We start from the raw sequence: 26,399 nt of genomic DNA, 5'->3' as shown, positions 1-26,399 counted from the left end.
TCATTTTACTGTGAAATTGCATATGTATATACGAGAATTATATAGATTTTATGCGAGAATAGCTTGTGGATGGTGGTGTCTATGTCACTTTCATCTCCTTCGCTTGCTTTCTCAGTCCCTGGACTGGAATGGCCTCTCCGTCAGTGTCTACATCGCTTGTGATATTTTTCCAATTCTTGTGGTCGAGAAAAGTTGCAGCAAAAGAAATCTCTTGCAAAAGATAACTATGGCGTTGCCTTTCTGATGGAACAGAAAATTGAGAGCTAGTTAGCTTTTCGTTTTTCAACTGTTCGCGAACTTTGCATTACGGTCAGGAGCCAATGGAAGGATCAACAAAGAGGTACTCTCTAATGGGTTTTATGCATGCATTCGTCCATGGTTAGATTCCATGTATCTGTTTGTTCGTACTGTTCTCCAGAAATCACTTATCCTTCCATTTTGGTATTTAGGTATGCGGTCCTTACCGGTGCGAACAAGGGAATTGGATTTGAAATATGCAGGCAGTTGGCTTCAAATGGGATCGTGGTGGTGTTAACATCTAGAGATGAAAAAAGAGGGCTTGAAGCAATTCCCAAGCTCAAAGACTCAGGTCTGTCTGACTACCTAATTTTTCATCAGCTCGACGTCTCCAATCCCTCTAGCATTGTAGCCCTCGCGAATTTCGTCAAGACCCAATTAGGAAAGCTAGATATATTGGTATATGTGCATCTCCAATCATTATTTGACCCTGTCGTTTGTCAACCTAGTATTGAAAACTTGCAATAAACAATGGAAAGTTATGTCCAGGTGAACAATGCCGGGGTTCCTGGAGCCATTATGGATGGTGATGCTTTAAGGGCCTCTGGTGTTGGTAAGGCAAGTTCTCAAATCGTTGATTTTCTAGCATTTATAACAGTTGAGTATGTTAAGATGAACGAATCTTTAATTGGTTAGTCTTCCAATATTACTTGATTATGAGCAACTTTCATCTTGATGCAGGAAGGTGCACAAGTCAATTGGAGCGAAATCATGACCCAACCTTATGAAGTAGCTGAGGTGTGTATTGAAACAAACTATTACGGGGCCAAATGAATGGTGGAGGCTCATATCGACCTCCTCCAACTATCTGGTTCGCCGAGGATAGTAAATGTTTCATCCAGCATGGGGAAGCTTGAGGTAAGCACAGAGTTCATAGACTAGGTTGTCGAAAATTTGAACTTCGATTAATCAGGTATGTGGACAGATTTTCAGTAGTTGATGAAACCCACTAAGCAGATATATGATACAGAATGGGAAAGGGGCCCCGATGACCAAAGGAAATGACTCGAAATAGATAATTAGCGATCATTCGTAAGAGGTGAACCTCATGACAGAATTGTGCTCCATTTTTCGTCAGCTTGCTATTGTAACGAGAGGAATTCCTCCTAGATGAATACATTTCCATGCTGATGCTCTCTAGTTTGTGGTTTCTTAGAATTCATCCATTTGAGTTTTGTAAATGGTATCTAGATTCTGGTCGATTGCAGTAGGTCTGGTTCTCGCCAAGAGGCTTCTGCATCAATCACGAAAGATAAACCTTTCTTGGGACAACTATCGAGTGAGAGTGTTCGTCCTAAGGAGGTCTTCACCTTGATAAAGAGTCCATTTTGTGGAGTTAGCTTACTTCTAGGATGAGGTTACACCAGAAATGTATTGCTGGATAATGAACAGACCAAAACCCATGAAGCCTTCACTCAGGTCTTGCGATTGTTCATTTATCTCCTGGATTTGTATAATGTGCGTTTGGATTCAAGCCTTCAACTCCATTTTGCATTTGTATCTCTGTCTAGTCCCTGGATTGAAAGTCCTTCTATGCTGAGGATTTGTTAATTTTGGTGATTTTTTTTTTTTTCTCCAGAGAATGTCTAATGAATGGGCCAGGGGAATTCTGAGTGATCCCGAGAACATCACGGAAGAGAAAGTGGAGGGGATCATGAAGGCTTTCCTTGCAGACTTCAAGGACGGTTCGTCCGAAGCCAAAGGGTGGCCTGCCTACATGCCCGCTCACCGCCTCTCGAAAGCGGCCATGAATGCCTACACTAGGATCCTTGCGAAGAAGTACCCGAGTATTGCCGTCAATTGTGTGTGCCCTGGATTTGTCAAGACGGACATCAACTGCAACACCGGCTTCATGTCGGTCGAGGAAGGCGCCGAAGGCCCAGTGAAGCTGGCGCTTCTTCCAAATGGCGGTCCTTCTGGCTGCTTCTTTTTCAGGAAGGAAGAGTCGGAATTTTGATAGAAGATAGTAGCCTTCACTCTCTTGTCTTCCTTGTGAATGAAAAGTCTATCTCACCTATCTCTACTGTGTGGTGAACTAAATAAAGGTCTAGTTGGAGATCACGATAGATTTACACCGATACTCCTGGCGGCCGAGGGAGGAGACAAAGCCTTGGGTGTTTGGCTTAACCTTCCACTTTTGATTTTAATGTTCAACAGTTGTTTTCTAATTTTTCCAGGGGCACTTATGATTTTCGAAAGTATGTACGACTCTCAGTTATATACGGTTGAATTCGAAATTGAAAGTATATTCGTTCATGTGCTCGTCACGTGACATTTAACATTAGCTCTGTGATTACCTAGCAAGATGAATATTTATGGGAGAAATTATCAAAAAAAAAAATCATAAATCTATTGTAGATGTGTCAATTCAGTCATAAACCTTTCAATTTGACCTATTTAAATTTAAACATTTTAACCACTTGTCAATTTAGTCCTTAAAGCTAATTTTGGTTGGCAATCATTGAGGTTGACGCCGGCGGTGCCACGTAGGATGGTCGGCGTTATCGTGAACAATTTTTATAACTTCGTAGGAGAAAAAGGAAAGAAACAAATAAAAAGAGAAGAAAACATAAAAATTCGGAAAAGTTCATAAAAATCATGAAGTTTGTCCACATTGGCAATGGTTGTACCACATAGAAACTCGGCATCCACTTAAACGATTTCCGATCAAAATTGGCCAGGAGGTATACATTAGCTAATCGTCAAAAATTTAGGATTAGATTGACATAAGTGCAATTAGTGTAGAACTTTTTTTTGTAATTTCTCCCATGATTGTGCCACATGGCTCATTTCAATCGACTAGCATTTATTTAATGGATTGTCATCCTCAATCTTCTCTCACTCCTTAACAAATCTAAATTTACAATGAATAAAAACAAAGTATCTTCAATTATATTCTCAAAATATTTTGGAATAAATATTAATGAGAGAAAGAGAGGGGATAGAACAAAGAAGGAAAAACTCCAAATAAGAATGAGCATTAGGGCTCTAAAGTTCCTTGGCCAAATGCTAATGGTATTTGGTTCATTTTTTGGCTTACTTTGGGGAGATGCAATTGCATTTCAAATACCCTCCTAAGTCCTTTAACCCAAAATACCTCTAAAGGACTTTTGCAAAATGCAACTAATTTTTTCTTTTAAATTTGTCACCGTAGCTTACCGCCACCCATCACGGCCGCCACCACCCATCGCCACCAGCCACCCACCACCGGCCGCGGCCCGCCGCCACAGCCGCCCGCTACCACTGCCGTCCGTCGTCACCGACCGCCCACGACCGCCGAGCACCACCGACCGCCACCCGCCACCAAGCGCCGCCGCCCTCCCCCCCCCCACCGATTGCACGATCGCCGACCGTCGCCCGCCATCGCTGCCCACCACCGATCTCCACCGACCATCGCCGGCCACCATCGCCACCGCCATCAACAATCGCTGCCTCCACCGACTCCACTGACCACCGCTTTTTTTTCAAAAATGTAAAAATACTTTACAAAGTTTATTTTTTACCAAACAGCATTTACGTCAAAGTTATTTTTCAATGTGTTTTTAAAATATACTTTACTAAATACTACTTGCATTTTGGAAAATACCTTTAGCCCAAAGGTATTTGCATTTTCTCAAAGTCTCTTGGCCAAATGCTGAACCAAACAAACCCAAAGTGCTCTTACTGTTTTAAAGAAGGATATGACCAAGGACATTCTTTTCATTTACTTTTTTGGTTTTTTTCCCCTCTTTTCCTTTTCTTTTCTTTTCTTTTTTTTTTCTTTTTCTTTTTCATCCTTCCCTCCTCGAGCCATCGATGCAAGTGTCACTCTCGCCCAACGCCAGCGATGGCTGGGGAAAGAAAGAGGAAAAAGAAAAAGAAAATAGAAAAAGAAAAGGAAAAAAAAGGAGGAAAAATTTCAAAAATGTAAAATGACGAAAATATCATTTATTTGGCCCTTGGGCATTTGATGCCTTTTTATTTGGAATTTTCCAAAGAAAGAATGAGCTCCATTACAAAAGATATCAAGCCTGCCAAAGTGTGTAGCGACCAAACCCACAAGAGAAGCAACCCAAACAGGATCAGCCACATCGAGCTGATGAAAGACGATGTCGGGCGCCGCTGTTTCGGAGTTCCCGGGCTGCCTGAAGGCCTCTCTTCTCATCTCTTGCTGTCAAGACAGCGGTCGCTCCAGTCGAAGCTAATGCTGACCCCATTGTCCGATCCCGTCACCACGACTGCATAACCTGCAAAAGAGTTACGTTCCAACCATGGATTCGTTTCTTCATGCAAAAGGGAAAAAAATGGCACGAGAGAAAAAGAATAAAATGCATGACACTTGGTAGCAAGTAAGGTTAATTCTTGCCCATTTCGTTTGCAGATTGTGAGCTCCTGGTGATCCATGGGATGATACTATGCATGGATAGAGACTACGTTACAGAACAGCTCTCTAGATTCCTCGTATGTCTCCATAGTCCTATTATTTCCATCGTAAAAGCAGGTGGTATTAACAGTTAACTCAATGCACCAACCGAATATTTCGGCTCAATTCTGAGATACCATTCCGAGAGCTAGGCGAAAAGGAGAAAAAGCGAGTCATTTTACTGTGAAATTGCGTATGTATATGTACGAGAATTACATAGACTTTTTATGCCCGAATAACTTGTGGATTTTGGTGTCTATGTTGCTTTCATCACCCTCGCTTGCTTTCTTAGTACCTGTATTTAAGTGTACACAGGTACACCGTCAGTGTCTGCATCGCTTGTGATAATAATAATTCCAATACTTCGTGGTCGAGAAAGTTGCAACGAAAAATATCTCTTGCGAAAGATAACTATGGCGTTGCCTCTCTGCTAGAACAGAAAATTGAGAGCTAGTTAGCTTTTCGTTTTTCTCAACTATTCGCGGTGAGGACAATGGAAGGATCAACAAAGAGGTAATCTCTAATGGGTTTTATGCATGCATTCTATTTGTTTTTTTTTTCTATTTTTTTGTTCATACTGTTCTGCAAAAACCTCTTCTTATCCCTCCCGCTTCGGATTTACTTAGGCATGCAGTCGTTACTGGTGCAAAAAAGGGAATTGGATTTGAAATATGCAGGCAGCTGGCTTCAAATGGGATCGTGGTGGTGTTAACATCTAGAGATGAGAAAAGAGGGCTTGAAACCTTGGAAGGTGAAGGAGCGTCCCATGGACCTCCTGGACGGGACCCGAGGATGATCAATGAAATTCTTGAAGCACTCGGGGAATTGGTGGGACAACAAACAACAAATCAGAATGCTACAGCTGCTGAAACATCCCATGGAGCCCCTTCAGCTACGAATGTGAATGAAGGTGCATAAATGCACAAGTTAGTGGAATCATTTTTGAAATTGAAACCACCTAAGTTTGTGGGAGAAGGAGATCCCGAGATTGCTACCTTGTAGATCAAAGAACTGGAAAAGGCATTTGCCCTACTAAAATGCACTGATGAGGACAAGGTCACCCTAGCCGTCTATCGGATGCAAGGTAACGCGAGCACTTGGTGGGATGCATCCAAGGGACGAATCTTCCCCGAAGGCATAGCCCCGAGGTGGGATACATTCGTAGAAGCCTTCTATGGGAAGTATTTCTCGGAGTGTGCTCGAGAACCTGAAGTACAGGCAAGGATTAAGACCCTGCAGTTGACAGACCCCACCATTCAAAATATCCTTTAGGAGGACTCAACTAAACGAAGGGTAGACTTTCGGGTAACCGAGGATGGAATGCTTAAGTTTCATGGACGTTTGGTTGTGCCTGACGACAAAAGGTTAAAGGAGGATATCCTATCGGAAGCGCACCGTAGCAACTATAGTATCCATCCTGGCAGTACAAAGATGTCCCAAAACCTGAAACAATACTATTGGTGGAATGGTATGAAAGCGGATATAGCCAAATACGTCGTTAAGTGTTTGACCTGCCAGCAAGTCAAGGCACAGCACTGTAAACCTGGAGGTTTGCTGCAACCATTAGAAATTCCGGAGTGAAAATGGGAGCACATTACGATGGACTTTGTGATGGGATTACCAAGAAGTCAAAGAGGTCATGATTCAATCCGGGTTATAGTTGACAGATTGACAAAGTCAGCTCATTTTATTCCTGTTAGAAAAGATTTTGTTTTAGATAGATATGCAGACCTATATGTGAGGCATATCGTGAAACTGCATGGAGTTCCATTGACGATCACTTCGGATCGTGATCCTAAGTTCACCGCAACATTTTGAAAAGTCTACAGAATGCTTTGGGGACGAAACTATAATTCAGTATGGCGTATCATCCGCAGACGGATGGTCAATCCGAAAGGACAATTCAGATGCTCAAGGATATGCCACGAGCTTGTGTCCTGGACTTTCGGGGTAATTGGGAGGAAGAGTTACATCTGGTTGAATTTGCCTACAACAATAGTTATCAGCAGAGTATTCAAATGGCACCGTTCGAGGCATTATACGGTAGGGCTTGTAGAACACCATTGTGTTGGGACGAAGTGGGCGAAAGAAAAATTACAAGCCCCGAACTAGTGCAACAGTCAATGGAGGCCGTCAAGCTCATTAGAGATAGGCTGAAGACAGCACAAAGTCGTCGAAAAAGCTATGCCGATAGAAGACATAGACCTTTGGAGTTTCGGGTAGGCGACCATGTGTTCCTGAAAGTATCGCCAATGAGAGGAACATCTCGTTTCGGCAAGAAAGGCAAGTTAAGTCCAAGATATGTGGGACCATTTGAGATTTTGGAACGAATTGTGAATATGGCGTATCGTCTTGCATTACCATCGAGACTTGCTCAAGTTCATAACGTGTTTCACGTCTCGATGTTGAGGAAGTATGAACCCGACCCCGCTCATGTGCTAAGTTACGAAGAGATTGAGTTGGACGAGCGAGCGTCATATGTGGAGCGCCCAATCAAGGTCGTTGATCGAAAAGAGCATGTCCTCCGGAACAAGACAATTCCGTTAGTCAAAGTGATTTGGCAGCACCATGGAACCGAAGGAGCTACGTGGGAAAATGATGAAGTTATGAAGCGTAATTATCCAGATCTTTTTTAGGAAATGTAACTGTAGTTAAATTTCGGGGACGAAATTTCCTAAGGTGGGGAGAGTTGTGACGCCCTAGAAATTTGACTTCCGTTTAGTAGTAGAATTCAGTTATGGAAAGACCGTAAATCCCAGTTTGTTGCTTAGAATGGAATTTCTAAGGATTTAGTGATGGAAATTGGAAAATTCCCAATTTGTCGATCGAATTAGTTTAGGGTTAGATCGTTTGGTCGTCGCGCCGTAGAAATGGGAATTCTAGCGCCCGAGCCTCGTTTTGACCAAATTGACCCGAGATTGGAGTAAATTGCCCTCCGTCGGATTTTCGGATGCTCGAATTATCCTTGGTTGCAAAATGACCAAATTACCCTCTGTCAATTTTTGAAATGATAAATTTTCCCCTAGGTTTTCTTATGAATGTCAAGACAAGAAAATAAATGAGATGGGGCCCACTCTATCCCTTCCTTCTTGGTCAAAGGCGGCAACTCTTCTCTTCCTCTCTCTCTTTTCCACGCGAACTCCCCTGCACAACCGACTCTCTTCCTTCCTCTTCTTTTTCTTTCTATTTTTCTGTGATACCAGCCCACTACCGCACACCACCACGTCCTCCAACCATCTTAACATTCCTCTGACCTTCAACCACCACCTTCGACCGCTGGAAGCCGCCACAGAACCGTCAGAGGAGTCAAAACAGCTGCTACTTACAGTCTGCTCTGTTTTAGCCTCTGTTTTGCCCGATTCTGTCCTCAACAGCTGTTCGCCGTTCCGCCGCCTTCCTCCGCCCATCTCCGACCACCACTCACTCCCTGAGACCCCCTTAGAGCTCTACCATCAGCCCCACGAAACTCCACCACTGTCGGAGACCCGAACAGCCCCGACCAAACCTCCCCTGTCTCTGCCCCTACATCGCACCCCTGTTTCTGCTTGCTGCAGCTTCTGTTTGCTGCTGCTCCGGTATACTCCGGCCACCACGAGCGACCAGCGACGTCCCCCGACACCCCCCAGACCTCCACCAACCACCTCACGAAGTCTCAACGCCGTTGGAACCCCGGACAGCCCAAACCGTCCCCTGCCATGCTGCTGTACAGTGCAGTTTTTAAAGACTGACTTGGAGAAACAAAGCCCGAGCAAACGGACCCGAAACCATCCCAAACTTTGTACACACCTTCCTCTACCTCTCTACGACATTTCCATCTAAAGAAAACCCCCAGATTAGTCCCCGAAATTGAAACTGTACACGACGCCGTCCAGACTATTCAATCTGCCCAGTTTTTGGAGAAACAAGACTGTTCTGCCCTTGCCGTCGCTGCTCCAACCACCACCGACCACCATAGCCTCCCTCTGACCACCTCACACCTCCACTCTCGACCCTGGAACCATCTGCCGCCCGTAGCCCGCTTGAAGAGCCACCACAGTCCCCGATTGCCCTACCGTGCCTTGTTTCCAGCCCGTGTGCCCTGTTTTTGGACATGATCCGTGGGCCAATTGGCTGGGCCATGACCCAATCTAACCTGGACCGTGTCCTATAAAGTTGGCCGAGAGCCTGGGCCCTTGAGCCTGGTCCGTGGGCCAAGTTGGCCGAGAAATTGCGCCTGTGAGCCTAGACCGCGAGCCAATAATTTGGGCTACTCGTCCAAGAAATTTAGCCGTGAGCCAAGTGTTCGAGCCAAGTCCGACGTTCATGCCCGAGGATTTTCAAGGACCACCGTCGTACTTGCCTCGCCCAATTGACGGTGAGTTGACTTATAATCCTTGGTTAAGTCGCTAATTACGTTCAGATTAGTTTAATTAACTTATTATGTGTTTAGGTAGTTCGATTAGAGCCTGTTTAGGTTAGAAACTTGATTTAGGTTCAATGGCCCTAATTGGTTAAGCTAGTCCGATTAGCTAGGATTCTATGGATAACTGGATTGGATTGATTGATTGAATGGTTGCTTTTGCTCGATCGCAAGCAAGTGACAAGCTAAAAATAGGCATATGAACGATTGATTAATCGAATTAGCTATTAGTGAATACTTTGGAATTGAGCTTAAATGTATATGACTCGAACGGATGTCCACACTTAAATTGGTCAACTCGTTGGAGTCGAATGTCTATATCGATTCTCCGATTGAGTGAGTTGATTGACCGTTGGTTGATTGCATGCTTGATTGGGGATTAATTATCTCGTACTACTTGCAAAGTCCAGTGGATGAGCTTGAGTGTTCATATGGTCATGTTTGGCACCGAATACATGATTTAGCATAAATATGGCCGAAGGCTGAACCTTGATCATGACTACATGAGCATGTGGCTATACTTGAAGATAAAAATGGAATGGTTGTTGGATGGATTGAATGGTCATATGATGGGACGATGATGCAATGCTTGACGAGCTCATATCGTGCCTAGTGCACGAAGCCACACTAATCGTCGGTTGCACGACTCTCCATGTTCCACTGGTACGGGATTCATGGATTGTCGGATGCCAGCCGCAGCTTGTAAAGGACCGATGCTCCTTATTGGAATGCTTACTCGCCGTGGCTGGTAGGGTCACCGCTTGTAGTTACCGTCGCTAAGAGGATATGAGACGATGCCTAGTTCTACCAGATGACACTGCTAATTGTAGCCGGTTGTGCGAGTTGAACGCGCTAATTGCGCCGATCATCGTCAATAACAAATGGACTTCGTGTGGTGTCGAATGTATGAATGATGATGTGATGCCTCGTAAATGATTGAGTGCCTTAATAATTGAGTCAAACCGATATGATTGTTATATTCTATTCATGTCGCATTACATGTGGTCACTTAGCTAGTAAATTGTCTATAATTGAGATTAATTGCTCTGTGATATATGGTCATTGGACGAACGTTCTAGACGAATCAACACCTTAGTCGGGCTTAGGCGTTGACTCACCGAGATTTATCTCACCCCATCGTGGTTAACCTTTTTCAGGTTCAAAATGATGGAGTTTAGGATCCTTTTTTTTTTTTTTGAGTAGAGCTGAAGACCATGGTGATGTAGCTTCTTTTGGGAATAGATGTGATGTTAACCCCGCCTGACCCCATACCTTTTGTTGATCCTAGAGAACCGCCCCGAAGAATGGGGTTGTATATGACAGTAGCTCTATAGGATTAATTACCGTCTACTTTTTATATGGTAACAACAATTGTATTTTGGTATTTGACTGTTATGGATGTTCCTACTTGCTATCCCTGTCATATCTATTTGAATTGGAGTGTATACGCTTCCGCTTGCCTATTATGGTTGTTGACACCTAAATTTTGATTTCTTCTTAATCATTTATTTTGCATAAAAATCTGGAGTTAAATTTTAATTCCTACCAAAAATAATAGCTCATCATTTTTCATTCAATTTTAGTATTCATGCATTACATTTTGCATTGGACCCGTGGCGGAAGCGAATCTGAAATTGACATAGGGTCCGAGCAAGAACTCATCAGAAATTTAGCAAGCACGCGAAGGGGATATGGTGTCCAAAATTCATAGGCAAAAACAAGAGTCCTAAGCCTCGTCAAAATTGAGCAAGACCGAGCCCATGTTGGTTGGAAATTTGATCAAGGCCACGAATATAACATGGATCAAATCTTGCAGATATATGTGTGATGCTGGGCTTGGAAAATCTGCATTATTTAATAACCCTTAAAGCTTTAATTATATTAAGATAATACTATATTCTTTTGAAAAAAAAAAGCATGGAGATCTTGAGAAAACCCTAGTGGTCTTTGCTTATAAAAGGGACTTACATTCACGTCACAAGGGGATCTCTCTCGTTTAGAAAAAAATCAGACTTGACGTGAAAATATTCGGAGAGAAAGAAAGAAAGGCGGGTCCTCCGGCAACAAGGAAACATCAATCTTCGACCACCTTCTTTCCTTGCGGTTTTCTTGTTTTTCCCTGTAGTTTTAAGGCTATTACTGCGGTTTTCACACTTATTGCTGCGGTTTTCCCTCTATTGCTGCGGTTTTGCACCTATTGCTGCAGTTTGGTGCCTGATTACTTGCTGTTCGGGGTTGCATCTGCTGCCGATTCGTGTTCAATCCCTTTGCCGTTCGGGTTGACTTTGCTGCTGTTTCGTCCTTAAATTGCTACAAGTTTGGGGCCGAATAAGTGCACATTTTCAGGCTCAATTCAAGATTCAAGCTCAAGTTAGCTGCTGCAAAATCGCTTCATCGAATCCCTTGGGCGCACAACGTTCCGTAGTCGATCGGTTCAATCATCCAAGTTTGGTGTGCAATTTCTTCGATTCAAGTTCGAATTAGGTATCATCTTTATCCCAAATATTCTGAAAATTGACTGCATAATTTAAGGTTTAGATGAATGCAATATTCAGATATGATGAGATTATTACCTAGTTCAAAAAAAATCTGAATTGGAAGTTATCTTGTGGATATCATGAGTATCATTGAATTCGACTTTGGGATATTGGCATATCTTTGTATATCATGTGATTTGATTTGAATATAATTTGGTTCCAGATCATAATTTGGGGATGTCATGATATCTGAAGTATATTCTGAATTGACAAGCATATTTTTGGATATTTGATTTGAATTTAAGATAATCCGAATCCCGATCACATCTTAAAGATATTGTGCACATCTTTTCGAATGTCCAAGATTATCTTGTGGTGAATTGAAACCCTTAAAAATTCTGATCATATCTTTTAGGTTTGGATAGTTATCTAAATTTTTTTTTTAAATCTCAAGAGATAATTTTCTAAGTTTAAAAGATATGTGAATCCTTTGCGGATAGGGCCATATGCCCTTTAAAATTTTGGTAATCCCCTATGGATTTTCGAAATTCATGTAGCCTTGATTGATTTTTACTTTTATATTTAGCATGTTTATATTCTGCATATTGTTTGCCATTTATTGTCATAAAGCTTGAACTTTAGTAAGCAATATTGCCCATAACACATGCTCCCTATTTGTGCCTTGTCCCTCGAAAAACGTACATTAAAGGCAACATATGACTTCGATCTCGAAGTACGATCGTGCCCGTGCGTGTGAATTAGATATCAAATCCTCGATCTCGAGGAGCGGATCGCTAATTCCTAAATAGAATTTCAAGGTTTGCCCCTACGTATATAGGGACGACGGTAATTCTATGATATATTCACTTGCTAACCCTAATCTCGGGGGATGTTGTGAATACAAATCGGAATTTCGGATTTAAAGGTGTTTTATGGGCAATATTGTTTATTTTTGTTCAAATTTCATTGTTTTCATGGTTTAAATAAATTCCTAAAAAATCCCAAAAAAGATGTCACGTTTTCTTAAGCTAAATCACATTTCTTTTCACTTTTTGCATGAAAATAATGTCTAATAAAATTAGGGCTTTGAGAAATCAATTTCTTAAGTTAAATTAGATGTTACTTCACATTAGAGTAGTTTTTACCTTTATTTTTTTCATGAATCCGAAAATACACAAAAATATACCAAAAAAAAAAAATACCATCCACGTTGCATAGCATTATAGTTTAGTTTGCATTATTATATTTTCCTTGTCATGCATATTTGCCACGTCGTTATGCCATGTCACGTATTTTTGCCATGTCATTACATCTCACATGTCATATAGGTAGGTTGCATTAGCATTGCATTTAATAAAAGAAAACCCAAAAAAAAAAATTAATTCAAATCATCAAACTAAGGATTTTTCATGAAAATCGGGTACCGAAAGGGCATTAATCGAAAAGTTAATGTAACCAAGTCCCCGAATCCATTTAATCTCTGGTTCGTATGAAATAAAGTATTTTCTCCCTAATACTTTATTTAGGTTTCTAATCTACCTACCATAAAAGATTAGTGGCGGCTCCAATTTAAAATCTTGGCATGTAATTGAACCTAAGTTGCGATTCGGTAGGACTTGGGAGAGTCTGAATTAGGTTAGTTAATCTAATTAACCTAATAATCCGTTAACCCGAAAAAACCAATTTTTAGGTCGCGACAGCTTGGCGACTCCGGCGGGGAGGTAATTTTTTCAAAAAAATTCTGGTGGACTTAAGCCTAAGTGATTTTCATGTTGATTCTCCTTGATTGATGATTTGGATTTGTAATTTGTTCATTTTTTTTCTTTGGGTGTTAATTGTTATATTGATTTTCTGATTATCCGACCTTTGTTTTGGATAATTGATAGTTGTGTCATATTGTAATTTAATATCTTGGGAATCATAAACTCTTGTGCATGAATTTTCATTTGTTTGCACTACACCATTTTCAAAACCTTAGTAAAATTTAGGACGGTATCAAGATTGGGAATCTCCTTAGCCTCGATCACGGGGAATGGGTGACCCCATCTTTGATCCCGAGCTTTGGTACGGAGGATCACCCAACCTGGCTATAATCTCATAGCATGGAATGGACCCTCGACCTAAATGAAATTCTTAAAGGCTGAGCATTGACCAATCTAATTTGGTACGGTTTGTCTATAAGATTTCGAACTTTTTCAAAAAAAATCATAAAAAGGGCACACACCTGACACTCGTCACGCGCATGTCCGTGTAATGTCATAATGTTGGTGGGTAAGCTTTCTGATCCTTTTCGTGCAAATTACTTATCCTCGTGTACTATTTCGGTCGGTCCATGGCAATTAGGTTGGTCGTGTCTCGATTTACTACTTCATGGAGCGCATGGAATGTAAGAACATCCGAACCGTTCCAATGCCCAAGAAGGGATTAGGCAGTTGGTTTACTCAGCTGGACAGCATAGCTCGAGATTATGTGGAGCACAGATTGGGGCGTTTGGTGCATTTTTGTGAGATACGGGTCCGTACCGGGCTTATTCAGGCGATTGCTCATTTTTGGTGCCCCGAGACCTCGACGTTTATATTCGGTAAGCATGAGCTTACCCCTACTTTGGAGGAATATAGCATGCTCATTGGAAAGTCCCTAGATCCGGAACCTATTAGTCCATATATCGGTACTGATCCTCCACTCTTGCTTGCTGAATTTTTGAATATTGGAATAGCTGAAGTTCAAAGAAATTTAAAAGCTAATTACGGGAATTGCTCATTCTCGTTCTTGACCGAATGTTTTAATCAAGCTATTTCATTGCAAAAAGGGAAAATTTTCTTGCTGGCTTTCTTTGGATTAGTAATCTTTCCACACTGTAAAAATTCGATTAACCCAAAGATAGCTTACTTCGTTCAACAAGTTTGTGAAGAGAAAAATTTCGTCAACGCAATATTGGCGGAAACTTTTATATCTTTGAACAAGTATAAGCGAGATAAATGTGGTACTTTTAAAGGTTCGGCTGAGCTTTTGCAAATATGGTTCCTTTCTCATATTAAAGGATGTCAAAATCTTGTAACAGTCGAAAAGCTCAGAAATTTTTCTCCCCCAATCATTGTTTTCAAAGAAAAACAGGATAAAATTCCAGATTACCATTTTTGTGAGTGGATAGGATTGTTAGAGGATCCGAAACCTAGGGGTTTCCTATGGCAAGCTAGTTGGTTCAAGATAGGTATGGCTCGTTTGGCAAGCGCTGGTGCAAGACCAATCCCTTTGCTCGGATTCACTGGAGCTACTGAGTATTATCCACTACGGGTGGCACGTCAATACGGAGTTGTCCAGACCTTACCACCACCCCTAGAGGCCGAAGGTGTTTTGCTCGACTTCACCGTCAATGTCCCGGAGCGTGAACAATCAGTGATTACCATCCGCTCATTGTGGGATTTTTGTCGGCCATCCAAGCTCAAGCTACCGAGGAAGGAGTTGCTGGGCAATGAAAAGATATATCATGCCACCCCTCAATACATCAAGAAGCATTCAATTCCTGAAGCCTTACGACCGGTAATCCCAGAGGTGCGACCTACGGCTACTCTTCATGCTCAAGTGGAAGATCTCACGCAGCAATTGGAGCGGGCAAAGAGGAAAGCGGCAGAGGCGACATGGGCATTGAAACGGTTGAAAAACAAGAATGCTCTCTTGAAGTAGTAAATCGAGATCGTATCGTCATCGAGTCGTTTGGTTATTGGTCTTACATTTAATTAATTTTCTTTTCAATGTCTGGACACATTCTTTATTTTCCTAGGCCTCTTGTTAGGGAAACTTTCGTCAAGTGTTAGGCTTGTTATCCTTTAATTGCAGTTTCAGATAAATAAAACAGTTCTGTTCTCATTCTGACCTTGCTGTGCTGTAAGAATTTTTACACCCGTTTCCTGTTGGATTCAGTTTCCTCACTTCAAATGAAAAATGTTCATAAGATCTTGAACCATCTATTCAAAAAATTTCGTAATGATCCATCGTGTTTTCTATTTTTTATGGAATTAATGGCCGGAGTCAGGCAGGCTGGAATTTGACACGTTCTCAGACTACAGATTCATTTTGCGATTTACTACTAGTAAACGTGCCGCATTGTTAAATTACCAAACATGAAAGTTGTTGATATATGTTTCAATTAACAGCCTGAAAAATTTCGGAATTAAATTCACCATTTAAAGGGGTCCTTCGTTCTTTTAACAACAGGTGGACGAAACAGTTTTCTGAACGTAATTTTTCACAAAGATGCATTAAACTGGTTTGATCCACTCAGATCTAGCTCGATCATCCAACACAAAAGTTGTTAATCAGCCTCTTGGCTCCAAGTTAGTAAATTTTCACACCATTTTCACAATCGGATGATTTTTCATGAATAAATTCCCGAAACCCGACGAGACTGGAACCTGCAGGTCAAGGTCACGAGTCAAGTGCTCATGAGTCTAGTATAGCCATGGATCGACTCGACGTCTCTTATGCATTATACTCATCATATGACTCTCTTTTGCAAGGTAATTTATCACGGATCCTCCACACATTACCCGATCGGTGGCTAAGAAAATGGCGGACAAGGCTGAAATCAACAACGCGATCCAGGAAGCTCTGCGAGAGCAATTCGAGGTTATGAACCAGAGGTTTGAGGGTATGATGAGCCAGATGATGGAACGTATGATGGCTGCTACTGTTGCTTCTGCTAAGCACCCGACCGGCCCGACACCTCAGAACGTCGTCTCTCCGACCCTTCCCGCAAGCAATCCCGAGAAGGCTTCCGAGCATGTCCTTGATTACACCATGCCGCTAGAGGATGTTGTCATTGCTGGCGCTAGCTCGAGCGCCCCATCACCAGCTCTCATCTCCCAAGCCAGCCCCGTGACTATGGGACCGTCCATTGAAATGGCCAAGTTATTGGCCCAAATGGAGCAGCGAATCCGTGAGATGGAAGGAACGCACAGCATACCCCAGATTGACCTGTCTGTCTTTTCAAAGGTCACGGTGCCAGAGAAGTTTAAGATGCCCGATTTCGAGACGTATGATGGGACTTCTAACCCGGTCCAGCACGTCCAGATGTATCGAGCAAGAATGAACAAGCATGCGACCAACGGCCCCCTAATGGTTCAGACTTTCCAGGCTAGTCTAAAGGAAGCTGCCATGAGATGGTATACGGACTACGAGATCTATCGGATGGATGATTGGGAGAAGGCAGCTAATGCTTTCCTCAAACATTTTAGTTTTAACTTGGACGTGCTCACCACCGGAGAAGATCTTGAGCAGCTTGAGATGAAGAAAGGAGAAACGATCAAGCAGTATGCCACTAGGTGGAGGAACGTGGCATCTCAATCGAAACCGGTCCCTCCCGAAAGGGAGCTCATGAAATTGTTTGTTTCCACCCCGCCGCAAGTTATGAGAACTCGAGTTTTGGGATCCGCTGCCACGTCATTCAGCCATCTCATTGCAATGGCTGAAGAAGTCGAGAGTGGCATGAAGAAAGGTTGGTATGAGGATGTTGGTGCACCTGCTAAACGGTTCGCGGTAAAGAAAGACAAAGAGCCCGCCCCACAAGTGAATGTCACTTATACTCATAAGGCTCGGTCCAAGCACCCAAGGTTCAAACCCCTAATCAACAGCCGGAGAATTTTAGTACTCGGGGACAAAGAGGATACAAGCGCAACCGGCGGTTTACTCCTTTGCACGGTACTGTGTCGCAGGTCTTGGCCGTCCTACGTAAGAAGGACTTATTGTCAACAGAGCCTATGCGGCCAAATTATGCAACCTTTGCAAGGTACGACCCGACTAAGAAATGTGACTACCATCGAGGAGAACCCGGACATGATACGGACGGTTGTTATGTACTCAAGAATCGCATCCAAGACTTGCTCGACTCTGGGGCATTCTCGTTTCGGACAAGCAGCCAGCCAAATGTTCAAAAAAACCCTCTACCGAATCATTCAGGCGATGTTTGAAGAATCATCATTAAGGATGGGCTTTGGCCCTCAAGAGTAATCATTTTTCAGTTCTTTCATTTCCCCTGCGTGGGAATTTTTACTGTTTTCTAGGATTTCCCTTTTCATTCCATGTTGCACTTTAGGATTTCAATTTCAATAAAATGTAATTCGATTGATTTAATATCAATAAAATTACAGATGTTTTTCATTATATTTTGAATCTTGTCGAAGTATCTTAAACCGACCCAATGACGATAACCAACGATAAAAAATATGTCATCTATGGTAAGCACCGAGGGTTGGGCTTCTTCAAGATGTTTCATCCCGAGGTTTTCTAAAATCGAAATGTTTTGTAAAGTTTTCGAAATAATACTGTGTGCTTAACCCTGTTTATCTATTTGATTCTTTATTAAATGTTCAGGAATTTCCAAGAGGCAAGCAGAAAACCATGCATCAAGCCTTTAGACAATCGAAGCTTAATCATTGGACCATGATCAACGGAAGAAACATCTATCATGAACTCCCAACTTGGGGCACATCCGGAGGCACTTGCAAACCCTAATCGTGGCAACGCCGCGATCATTGGACATGATCCATTTTGATAGAAATTGGGGCAAATCAACAACAAACTCTGACTTGGGAAGGGAAGTATCTTTTTCTCTATCTTATGTTATTCTCAATATGATACTCCTTTTCCTCCTTGCGGGAGCACATGATTAACATATGGTCATCTTCGAACAACTGGAGCATGTTGAGTCCTCAATTGACTGATCTCATGCGCATTTCTCTTTATACCGGGGCGATCCACTCTCTCCCCATTCCTTGAGAATTCTTTCACGTCCGAATATGCTTGATTTGCATTTTTTTATGAAAAATTAAATCAAATTGAATTTCATTTCATCAAATTTTTGTCTGCATTGCTAATTTTCATTGGGAGATCATTTAAATCGGGCAATCTCTGTGGCCCAAATGATCATACTGAATGAGAAAACCTCGGGACGATGAAAGGCGAGCCATTTCCATACACGTCATGCATTTCCAATCCCCAGTGAGCTGAGTGAGGATTTTCATGCCCACAAGGCAAAGGGTTATCTCGCGAAAAGTATGACGACCAAAACGATGAAAGGCATTCATTTTATCTATCCATACACTACGGGTTTCCCTTTGCTTAACCCCTTTGAACGGTGGTTTTATTTCATACCCCTGTCAGGAACAACCCCACACCGGGGCAATTCTCAGATCAAGGAATGACTAAAATTTTCTTGCTCTCACTTGCATCAATCTTTGAGTGTATTTATTGCATGCGAATTCTGTATTAGTCCAAGTGCCTTAGACATGACGAAGAGCGTTTCATTCTCTACATCATACACATTTATCCCTTTGCAAACCAAATTTGAGCGGCGGATTCATTTCTCGTAACCCAATTGGTGATCATCCTAGCAAGGAATCATTTCGGATCATCCGACGAATGAGCAAAATGCCTTGGGGCAAACTCGAACTCGAAAGATTTGCCAGCAAAATACGCAGGGCCTGGATGAGACCCCTTCCTTCCTTTTGAAAAAAAAAAGAGAGAGGCGAGAGAAGGAAGTAAGAAAAGAAAAGGTTTACCACTAAAAAAAAAAAGAAAAGAAAACAGTGGGCAAAATTTTGAACATCCCAAAATCCAAAAAAAATGGGAAAAAGAAAAAATGAGAAATGCGGCCCAAAAAAAAAAAAAAAAAAAAAAAAGGGGCCATTTCCTGTAAAAGAAAAGAGGGAAAACCCCCGGGAAAATCTCTAGAATGAAGGAGTGTCTCAGTTGGACGCATTAGAATGTTCCCCAAAGAGTTTGCAAGAATACCATTCTAAGCAAAGAGATGGTCACTAGTCTCATCATTATGCACCCTTTGTTGCAAATAAGCCTTTCATTTCTAGGCCTACCCCGAACCTACATTACAACCATTACCAAAAGTCTCTTCGCATTAGGGCACTTGGGTTAATGTAGGATTTTGAATTGCTTACAAATATCGCTTGAAGAAGTGCGAGCAAGATCATTTTTACTTCATTTTGCGGGGTTCCCGACTTGTAAACCCGATGCAAGCCGACAAGAATCTCATTTCATTTCAAAGCCAAAAATGACTCATATGAGTCCCCTTTGATAAACCTCTGACCAAGCCCGAATTACGGTCCCTATAAAAGACCTCACGGATTGGTCTAGTCATACCGATTGCGAGAATACCCGGACCCTTGTCAAGTGTGATGATGGCAAATTTTTGAGTAATTGTCGTACCAGCATCAATGGTCGGGTTTCAAAAGCCTTTTCATGAGAATGAGTGAAAGTCCTTTCCGATGGAAGGTTCCTCATTCAATTTGTTCAGATTTATCAAAAAGATCAGACAGGCTTGCCTCATTGATAGAATTCCCCAGTGAAGCTTTATAATGCAAGCAAAAAGCTCACAAAATTTGTTAACATATGATGTTGCATTTGCTCATAATTGCACCACAAGTCATTAAGTAGGTATGATGCGATCGGCCTAGCCCATTCCTATTCATTGCTAAGAAAATCCAGGTAAGTTTTCTGAACCCTTTTCAAAATTGACTTTAGTTGTCATTTTGACCTCTTGTGTATTGACTTGATTCATCTCGGGTGACACATTTCTTCAATACCGATTTGGTACATATCCCGCTCATGATCGACCTGCTCTCATGAGGTATTTATCAAACCATGGATGGATTTGTTCTCATGGTTTCAATAAATCTTTATCAAGTTCATTGATGGATTTGCTCTCGTGTTCTTGATTTCTTTTATTCATATCATAATCTCGATTTGCTCTTGTGATCTGAATAGTTTTCCAATCCATAATCTCGATTTGCTCTTGTGATCCGAATAGTTTTCCAATCCATAATCTCGATTTGCTCTTGTGGTCTGGATATTTATTTAACTCATGATTAACTTCATGAGATAATTTTATCGAACCAGGATGGATTTGCTCTCGTGGTCTCGATAAATTTTAGTTAAAGTCATAATCTCGATTTGCTCTTGTGGCTTTAAAATTTATTCAGTTCATAATCTCGATTTGCTCTTGTGATCTGAATATTGTTCCGGGTTCATAATCTCGATTTGCTCTTGTGATCCCGAAAAACATATCTTTAACATTACACATATCTTGCGCTGTCTCGCGTCGGGGAGAGGTCTCTGATAACAGATGGGCCCAGTACCTTGAAATCCTCGCATCAGAAGCTTGGAAATTAAGAGAATCATCGGTTTATGAGGTATCCGGTAAAACAGGTATTCTCGTATACGATCCATATGCAGGTTTCTCTAATATGGGAAAATGAGAAGTTTTGGCACATGTTATTTATAGCATTGCGTACCATGCATCATTTCCTTTGCATAAATTTTTTTTTCATCATTCATCATTTGCGTTGTCAAAATTTAGGTTTCAATTTTGTCTTTGAGCGAAATCTCTGCGAGCTTCCACTCAAAGAGGGGCAGCTGTTGACACCTAAATTTTGATTTCTTCTTAATCATTTATTTTGCATAAAAATCTGGAGTTAAATTTTAATTCCTACCAAAAATAATAGCTCATCATTTTTCATTCAATTTTAGTATTCATGCATTACATTTTGCATTGGACCCGTGGCGGAAGCGAATCTGAAATTGACATAGGGTCCGAGCAAGAACTCATCAGAAATTTAGCAAGCACGCGAAGGGGATATGGTGTCCAAAATTCATAGGCAAAAACAAGAGTCCTAAGCCTCGTCAAAATTGAGCAAGACCGAGCCCATGTTGGTTGGAAATTTGATCAAGGCCACGAATATAACATGGATCAAATCTTGCAGATATATGTGTGATGCTGGGCTTGGAAAATCTGCATTATTTAATAACCCTTAAAGCTTTAATTATATTAAGATAATACTATATTCTTTTGAAAAAAAAAGCATGGAGATCTTGAGAAAACCCTAGTGGTCTTTGCTTATAAAAGGGACTTACATTCACGTCACAAGGGGATCTCTCTCGTTTAGAAAAAAATCAGACTTGACGTGAAAATATTCGGAGAGAAAGAAAGAAAGGCGGGTCCTCCGGCAACAAGGAAACATCAATCTTCGACCACCTTCTTTCCTTGCGGTTTTCTTGTTTTTCCCTGTAGTTTTAAGGCTATTACTGCGGTTTTCACACTTATTGCTGCGGTTTTCCCTCTATTGCTGCGGTTTTGCACCTATTGCTGCAGTTTGGTGCCTGATTACTTGCTGTTCGGGGTTGCATCTGCTGCCGATTCGTGTTCAATCCCTTTGCCGTTCGGGTTGACTTTGCTGCTGTTTCGTCCTTAAATTGCTACAAGTTTGGGGCCGAATAAGTGCACATTTTCAGGCTCAATTCAAGATTCAAGCTCAAGTTAGCTGCTGCAAAATCGCTTCATCGAATCCCTTGGGCGCACAACGTTCCGTAGTCGATCGGTTCAATCATCCAAGTTTGGTGTGCAATTTCTTCGATTCAAGTTCGAATTAGGTATCATCTTTATCCCAAATATTCTGAAAATTGACTGCATAATTTAAGGTTTAGATGAATGCAATATTCAGATATGATGAGATTATTACCTAGTTCAAAAAAAATCTGAATTGGAAGTTATCTTGTGGATATCATGAGTATCATTGAATTCGACTTTGGGATATTGGCATATCTTTGTATATCATGTGATTTGATTTGAATATAATTTGGTTCCAGATCATAATTTGGGGATGTCATGATATCTGAAGTATATTCTGAATTGACAAGCATATTTTTGGATATTTGATTTGAATTTAAGATAATCCGAATCCCGATCACATCTTAAAGATATTGTGCACATCTTTTCGAATGTCCAAGATTATCTTGTGGTGAATTGAAACCCTTAAAAATTCTGATCATATCTTTTAGGTTTGGATAGTTATCTAAATTTTTTTTTTAAATCTCAAGAGATAATTTTCTAAGTTTAAAAGATATGTGAATCCTTTGCGGATAGGGCCATATGCCCTTTAAAATTTTGGTAATCCCCTATGGATTTTCGAAATTCATGTAGCCTTGATTGATTTTTACTTTTATATTTAGCATGTTTATATTCTGCATATTGTTTGCCATTTATTGTCATAAAGCTTGAACTTTAGTAAGCAATATTGCCCATAACACATGCTCCCTATTTGTGCCTTGTCCCTCGAAAAACGTACATTAAAGGCAACATATGACTTCGATCTCGAAGTACGATCGTGCCCGTGCGTGTGAATTAGATATCAAATCCTCGATCTCGAGGAGCGGATCGCTAATTCCTAAATAGAATTTCAAGGTTTGCCCTACGTATATAGGGACGACGGTAATTCTATGATATATTCACTTGCTAACCCTAATCTCGGGGGATGTTGTGAATACAAATCGGAATTTCGGATTTAAAGGTGTTTTATGGGCAATATTGTTTATTTTTGTTCAAATTTCATTGTTTTCATGGTTTAAATAAATTCCTAAAAAATCCCAAAAAAGATGTCACGTTTTCTTAAGCTAAATCACATTTCTTTTCACTTTTTGCATGAAAATAATGTCTAATAAAATTAGGGCTTTGAGAAATCAATTTCTTAAGTTAAATTAGATGTTACTTCACATTAGAGTAGTTTTTACCTTTATTTTTTTCATGAATCCGAAAATACACAAAAATATACCAAAAAAAAAAATACCATCCACGTTGCATAGCATTATAGTTTAGTTTGCATTATTATATTTTCCTTGTCATGCATATTTGCCACGTCGTTATGCCATGTCACGTATTTTTGCCATGTCATTACATCTCACATGTCATATAGGTAGGTTGCATTAGCATTGCATTTAATAAAAGAAAACCCAAAAAAAAAAAATTAATTCAAATCATCAAACTAAGGATTTTTCATGAAAATCGGGTACCGAAAGGGCATTAATCGAAAAGTTAATGTAACCAAGTCCCCGAATCCATTTAATCTCTGGTTCGTATGAAATAAAGTATTTTCTCCCTAATACTTTATTTAGGTTTCTAATCTACCTACCATAAAAGATTAGTGGCGGCTCCAATTTAAAATCTTGGCATGTAATTGAACCTAAGTTGCGATTCGGTAGGACTTGGGAGAGTCTGAATTAGGTTAGTTAATCTAATTAACCTAATAATCCGTTAACCTGAAAAAACCAATTTTTAGGTCGCGACAATGGTATCATAGGTCGATAGCGTACCTAGGACGTTATCCTTTATGACCTGAGGCGATTTGGTAGGGATGCCGCGTACTCGAGGGTCGAGGCGTGACAGGTAATCTCTAATGGGTTTTATGCATGCATTCTATTTGTTTTTTTTTTTTTTCTATTTTTTTGTTCATACTGTTCTGCAAAAGCCTCTTCTTATCCCTCCCGCTTCGGATTTACTTAGGTATGCAGTCGTTACTGGTGCAAACAAGGGAATTGGATTTGAAATATGCAGGCAGCTGGCTTCAAATGGGATCGTGGTGGTGTTAACATCTAGAGATGAGAAAAGAGGGCTTGAAGCAATTCACAAGCTGAAAGACTCGGGTCTGCCTGACTACGTAGTTTTTCATCAGCTCGACGTCTCTGATCCCTCTAGCGTTTTATCCCTTGCAAATTTCGTCAAGACCCAATTCGGAAAGCTGGACATATTGGTATATGTATATATGCATTTCCAATCATTATTTGATCCCGCCGTTTGTCAACCCAATACTGAAAACTTGCAATAAACAATGGAAAGTTTTGTCCAGGTGAACAATGCCGGGGTTCCCGGAGCCATTATAGATGGGGATGCTTTAAGGGCCTCTGGTTTTGGTAAGGCAAGTTCTCGAATCCTTGATTTTCCAGCATTTATAACAGTTGAGTATGTGAAGGGTGCAAGCTCCCCCGGTGGAAAGAATCGCTTTACATGAACTTTGGAGCTGGAAGCTCCAAGTTTTGAACTCTCTCCTCATGCATTAGGTGGATCAAGCAAAGATCAGAACTGGTTTTAGAACAAGCCATCGAATATTTATTTTTTTCAGTCAGTCTTTTTTCCTGCCATGGAGCTGGCAAATTATGATGGTTTCTCAAGAACCTGGCTAGTCTGCAAATCATATAATGTCATGTTGGTGTCGGTTCTTTTTTTCTGTGCGAACTGCCAGGAAGTATAGCATGAAGCATCTACTTATGCAACATAGTGGAGTAAAACAATCACCATTTGAATAAATGGATTGCATACTAAGAGAGGGAAACCCGCCTACTTTTTGAAAGTCGAGATAAATGAATCTTTAGGTGGTTAGTCTTCCAATATTACTTGATTATGAGCAACTTCCATCTTGATGCAGGAAGGTGCCCAAGTCAATTGGAGCGAAATCATGACCCAACCTTATGAAGTAGCTGAGGCGTGTATTGAAACAAACTATTACGGGGCCAAACGAATGGTGGAGGCTCATATCGACCTCCTCCAACTATCTGATTCGCCGAGGATAGTAAATGTTTCATCCAGCATGGGGAAGCTTGAGGTAAGCACAGAGTTCATAGACTAGGTTGTCGAAAATTTGAACTTAGATTAATCAGAAATGTAGGACAGAATTCAGTAGCTGATGAAACCCACAAAGCAGATATATGATACAGAATGGAAAAGGGGCTCCGATGACCATAGGAAATGATTCGAAATAGATGATTAGCGATCATTAGTAAGAGGTGAACCTCATGACAGAGTTGTGCTCCATTTTTCGTCAGCTTGCTATTGTAATGAGAGGAATTCCTTCTAGATGAATACATTTCCATGCTGATGCTCTCTAGTTTATGGTTTCTTAGAATTCATCCATTTAAGTTTTGTAAATGGTATCTACATTCTGGTCAATTGCAGTAGGTCTGGTTCTCGCCAAGAGGATTCTGCATCAATCGCGAAAGATAAACCTTCCTTAGGACAACTATCGAGCGAGAGTGTTCGCCCTAAGGTGGTCTTCACCTTGATAATGAGTCCATTTTGTGGAATTAGCTTACTTCTAGGATGAGGTCACACCAGAAATGTATTGCTGGATAATGAACAGACCGAAACCCATGAAGCCTTCACTCGGATCTTGTTTTTTTTTTCACTTAGCTCCTGGATTTGTATAATATGCAATTGGATTCAAGCCTTCGACTCCATTTTGCATTTGTAGCTGTGTCTAATCCCTGGATTGAAGCTCCTTCTATGCTAAGGATTTGTTAATTTTGGTGATTTTTTTTTTTTTTGCAGAGAATGTCTAATGAATGGGCCAGGGGAATTCTGAGTGATCCCGAGAACATCATAGAAGACAAAGTGGAGGGAATCATGAAGGCTTTCCTCGCGGACTCCAAGGACGGTTCGTCCGAAGCCAAAGGGTGGCCTGCCTTCATGCCCGCTTACAGCATCTCGAAAGCGGCCATGAATTCTTACACTAGGATTCTCTCAAAGAAGCACCCGAGTATCGCCGCCAATTGCGTGTGCCCCGGATTTGTCGAGACGGACATCAACTTCAACACCGGTATCCTGCCGGTTGAGGAAGGAGCCGAAAGCCCAGTGAAGCTGGCACTTCTTCCAAATGGTGGTCCTTCTGGCTGCTTCTTTGTTAGGAAGGAAGAGTCAGAATTTTGATAGAAGATAGTAGTATAGTCTTCCTCGTGAATGGAAAGTCTATCTCAGCTATCTCTACTATGTGGCAAACTAGATGATGGTCTAGTTGTAGATCACGGCCCTCAACAGATTGATATTTCATATCCCACTGTTTTAGATGTTTTACTTGGGTTCAATCTCACATCCTCTCAGTGACGGGAATTGCGCCGTTGCAGTCCTCATTTGTGATATCTTCCTGCACCTTTCAAACTTGTGGTTGAGAGAAAAACAAGCACCGGTGACTTGCAATAGATAACCGATCGATGA

At 41.2% G+C, this 26,399-nt stretch overlaps 3 protein-coding genes and 1 pseudogene across 3 annotated transcripts in view; 3 read left to right on the top strand and 1 right to left on the bottom strand.

Moving 5' to 3' along the window:
- LOC125316687 ((+)-neomenthol dehydrogenase-like) overlaps positions 1-2,355 on the top strand; it is a 31,721-nt gene extending 29,366 nt beyond the window's left edge. Inside the window, exon 6 of the mRNA XM_048285660.1 lies at positions 2,275-2,355. The gene's annotated coding sequence lies outside the window, so the exon portion shown is untranslated. The remainder of the gene's footprint in view (positions 1-2,274) is intronic.
- The window catches only part of LOC115733749 ((+)-neomenthol dehydrogenase-like), a 48,340-nt gene that overhangs the window by 11,691 nt on the left and 10,250 nt on the right, over positions 1-26,399 (bottom strand). The window lies entirely within an intron of this gene.
- On the top strand, positions 200-2,355 carry LOC115733699 (annotated as a pseudogene).
- On the top strand, positions 234-26,274 carry LOC125316688 ((+)-neomenthol dehydrogenase-like). The gene is made up of 5 exons (XM_048285661.1): positions 234-340; positions 23,919-24,165; positions 24,262-24,330; positions 24,838-25,014; positions 25,737-26,274. The coding sequence occupies exons 1-5, from the start codon at positions 321-323 to the stop codon at positions 26,112-26,114; spliced, it is 891 nt and encodes a 296-aa protein (XP_048141618.1). The 5' UTR covers positions 234-320; the 3' UTR covers positions 26,115-26,274.

This window comes from Rhodamnia argentea, chromosome 9 (genome assembly GCF_020921035.1).
Source record: "Rhodamnia argentea isolate NSW1041297 chromosome 9, ASM2092103v1, whole genome shotgun sequence".
Lineage (NCBI taxonomy): Eukaryota > Viridiplantae > Streptophyta > Magnoliopsida > Myrtales > Myrtaceae > Rhodamnia > Rhodamnia argentea.
Note: the sequence above shows the minus strand (reverse complement) of the source record. Positions and strands in the feature narration are given on the sequence as shown.